We start from the raw sequence: 4,135 nt of genomic DNA on the forward strand, positions 1-4,135 counted from the left end.
TATTCCAGAGCATGGACCCCCACCCAAACCAGCACCCGCTGCAGCCAGAATATGAAGGGACCAAAACAGCTTGGTCTGAAACGGGTCTCCAACATCATCCCCTGCCAAAGAGCCACCACAAATAGGGGGATGAAAACAGGACAAGCCAGGGCTGCAGATCTACATTCGAAAAGCAAAGAGTAAACGGGTTTTTAGCCCGCCCAGCTCCATCACCACCAAAGCAAGGCAAGGTTTTGGGAGGGAGGACCCCACTCCTCAAGCAAACGACGCACACGAAGTGAAAAGGGACAACGGGAAGCACGACTCGGCTTCAGGGACGTTCTTGGTTTTGGAAGGACACAGAAACCCCATGCGTGGTCTTGCCATAAATGAAGCGACCAGAGCTCAGCTACACCCTGTTTGCACAAAAACCAACCGTTCCCTTGGATTTAAGTATGGAAAAAATAAAGATCTGAGCTGGTTTCTAAAAAGAAAAAGAAAAGAAGGAGAAAAAGAGCTTATTTTTATCTTTTAAGCAGGCAGAGATGCTCTCAGGGAAGAGTTTAGGGGCCTTGCTATAACTGACCCGAGACAAAAACAGGCTACAACCTGCAGGAACTCAATGCACCCAGGAGGTAACACCAGGGCAGCTCTGTTTAAGGAGCTTAAATTTACATTTCCAGAGCCTTAGGAGCTCACTGTGACAGCATCCAGCTCCTCTGGCTTGGGCAAAGCTGCCTTGATCAGACAGTCGATGATTTTAGGAGAATTTTAAGAGAATTTTGCCCAGGTCTGGCAGAAAAGAGGAGTTCACTGCAGCACCGGGTGACAGAAACAGCTAAAATCATGGTGTGGGTGCTTGGGTTTTCTGTTTTCCCAGGGTTTTGTACACCCAAACATCACCCACAGCGTTTGTACATGTAAAAACGTTGCTTTTAGTGCAATGCTCAGGTTTACCCAAACCCCAGGAGGTCCCAAACCTTGTGTGGACACATTGAGGTGTCCCGGGCTCCCACAAAAACCTGTGAAGGAAACTTTTCCTGGTAATACTGAGATAAAATGTGCCAAACAGATGTAGACATTAAGACTGTGTCGTTATCAACCCCATAGGTAATTAATGAAATGATTAATGCCATCCCTAGAAGGACAACACAGAGCAGCTCTGAGAGGGCAAGAGGAGACAAGAGATGAGCACAAAGCCCTCATCCCCATCCCAAGGACAGGGTGCAGCCAGCAAAGCAACCACCACCCTAATTCCCCTCTTCCATTTAAGACTTAAAACCCTTATTATTAATAAATAGGTTGTTTCTCAAGATGGTTTGGCTTTTCCATTCCCCTCAGAATTTGGGAGCAAGCGAGGCTGCTCTCCAGCACTGATTTAAGGAGCTCATTTGTCTGGGTGCAATAGACTTAAACCCCTTATTATTCATAAATAGGTTGTTTCTCAGCACGCCACACTCCATCATAGCAAGATGGTTTGGTTTTTCCACTCCTCTCAGAATTTGGGAGCAAGCGAGGCTGCTCTCCAGCACTGATTTAAGGAGCTCATTTGTCTGGGTGCAATAAATTAAGGCACCAAAAATCCAGGGCTCTCCTGTGCAGATACAGGAAGCAGTTCCAGTTTTGAAGGGAGTATTTGCAGGATTTGAGGGAGGAAGCTCTGCTTGTAAGTTCCCAAGGGGTTTCTCAGGGTATTTTATGTGCAGTGTATTACGGAGACAAAGATTTGGACTCCAAGATTTGAGATGAGACAACTCACAGCATCAGCACTGGCGCAGTGACACCAGTACAAGGCAAACTTCAAGCTTGGGCACCAGAGCTCAGCTGAAAGCCTGAAGAAGCAGCTCAAGTTACTCCCTGATCCTGCAAATACATAAGCATAGAGTAAATCACCCCTCATCCATCACCCTCCGCTGTCTGGGGGTGCTGCTAGCGCTATTTTCCTACCTGAACACACCCCACGACCGCCGGGTCCCCCTTTAAGACTCCCTGCACAACTTCAATTTACCTCCACAGCTTCACTTCATTAAACAGCCAGAACCAACAACTCAAGCGCAGCCCAATTCATTTGTACGCTTAAGAGGTTGGGTGGCTTTTTTTTTCTGTACAACGTCAGTAAAATAGATCAGAGTAAGCTACTTTATTAAATAAAACTCTGAAAACCATTCGCCCCCTCAACGACGACCATCCCCGCTCGCTCCTCGCGGGGCTTTACCGTGCCCCGAGCAACCCCTGCGGCGCCCTCAGCGTTTCAAGTTTCGGAGCCTGCACGGTGACAACGATGCTGCCAATTCGGATTTACAAAAGAAAAATGAGTTAAACGAGTCGTTAGGGTTTGAAGGATCCCCAAGGCAGGAGGAGTCTTCGCCTGCAGAAGGAAAACGCCGCGACCGAGCGTCTACGAAGCACAATAATCAGTGTTATTAATTAATAAGCGACTTTTGTTCCCATGGTAGTTTACATATGCACAACCTGCTGTGCTTGTTCGCTTCCGGATGCAGCCTTTCCAGAGCCTGGGTTTAAGCTACACTCTTCATTCAAGCACAGGTCTTCATTAAATTAAATGAAGAGAAAAAATAAAAAGAAGAAAAATCAGCGTTCAGTCTTCACCACCCCACTCTTAACGATAAAAAGAAGTTATTTTTTTTTAAAAAAAAACAACAAATAGTAAAATAAATGAATGCAAACGCATCTTTTACAAACGGACAAGTAAACAAAGACAGCCCTGGATGAGACACGCAGCCGCTGGGGACAACGGTTTGGAAAAATCAAGGGAGATTTGGGAAGGACCCCACCATACACACCCCCCCCCACCCCCAAACACGACACTTATTAAGGTGCTTCTCCAAGCATGGGTTTGCTGCGTCCGTGCTCTGGTGGGATGGGAGATGTGCAGACAGAGCCTGGCTGCGCTGCTGTCAAAGAGGAGGCTGAGGCAGCGTGCGGTGACCCAGCAAAACCAACCCGAAACAGCAAAGTCCATACGGGCAGGAAGAGGGGGATGAGATGTGGTCCCAGGTCCTCACAGGCAGAAGCTGCCTTCTCACTTTTACAGGGAATTAAACCCCGATTTTCTAAGCAGAGCATGACCAAAAGTTGTGTGTGGTGTTGGTTTTTACCCTTTCCCCCTTAAAAAACAAAAAGGTGCAAGTGTCTGCCCAAATGGTGACAGTTCTCCCACATTCGACATCTGCTCCCTGCCCAGCACGGGTAGGGACAGACAGGAGCTTCCCCCGACCACCAGGATGTTCCCCTGACCTTGCAGAAATCGGCCGTGACGTTGGGTTTTGGTGACAGGACAAGATGCTTTTGCTCAGATAAAGCCATTTGCATCCCCACCCGGCTTTACCCGAGCAAAAGCCAGAGTCTGAGGTTTCGCCAGGAACATTCAGCTGGTCTAATATACAGTAACAGTGACCTGAAAGGCTACCCTCCTCCTCCAGTTTCACCCCAAACAGCAGCGGGGGGGCTGCCCCGTCCCAGTCCTGCCCTGGCTGCACCGGATACCGTGCGTACTTTTTTGCCCCGATGTCTGTCCAGAGGATAGGTTTAGATCTGTGGTGATGGTTGAAGTATTTACAGGTATTTGCAGCAGTTATTTACAGTACTTCTGCAGACCGCAAGCCGATTTTCTCTTCTTCTGCTCCTAGTCAATCCGGCGTGGGCTTCTTTAGCGAGAAGGGCCGTATGTTGAAGTGTCTGCTCAGCTGGCTCACCTGCGGAAAAGGCAAACAGGATCAGGTTAGCGAGGCTGCAGGGATGAGGAGAAAAGAGGGTCCTGCAAGATGCAGTGAGCCCAGGTGGCCAAGAAAGCCACCGGCATCCTGGGCCGTCCCAGCACTGGTGTGGGCAGCAGGAGCAGGACAGGGATCATCCCCTGTGCTGAGGCTGCCCCTCAAATCTTGGGGTCAGGTTTGAGCCCCAAAAAGGACACGGAGGGGCTGGAGCATGGGCAGAGAAGGGCAAGGGAGCTGGGGAGGGGTCTGGAGCAGCCGAATGATGGGGAGCAATGAGGGAGCTGGGAGGTTCAAGTGGAGAAGAGGAGCTGAGGGGAGACCTTATCCCCTCTGCAGCTCCTGAAAGGAGGGGGTAGCAAGAAGGGGTCGGGCTCTGCTCCCCATAACAAGCGATGGGACGAGAGGAAATGGCCTCAGGT

At 49.5% G+C, this 4,135-nt stretch overlaps 1 protein-coding gene across 1 annotated transcript in view; it reads right to left on the reverse strand.

Annotated features, from left to right (window-relative positions):
* Nucleotides 1-3,629: 3,629 nt before the first annotated feature.
* Nucleotides 3,630-4,135, reverse strand: part of LOC104542101 (ethanolaminephosphotransferase 1-like) — a gene marked incomplete at its 5' end in the record, with an annotated part of 6,630 nt that continues 6,124 nt past the window's right edge. The window contains one exon of the mRNA XM_010186312.1: nt 3,630-3,695. Within this exon, the coding sequence (XP_010184614.1) occupies nt 3,630-3,695 (66 nt within the window). The remainder of the gene's footprint in view (nt 3,696-4,135) is intronic.

The sequence above is a fragment of the Mesitornis unicolor genome, unplaced genomic scaffold, assembly GCF_000695765.1.
Source record: "Mesitornis unicolor isolate BGI_N332 unplaced genomic scaffold, ASM69576v1 scaffold4866, whole genome shotgun sequence".
NCBI lineage: Eukaryota > Metazoa > Chordata > Aves > Mesitornithiformes > Mesitornithidae > Mesitornis > Mesitornis unicolor.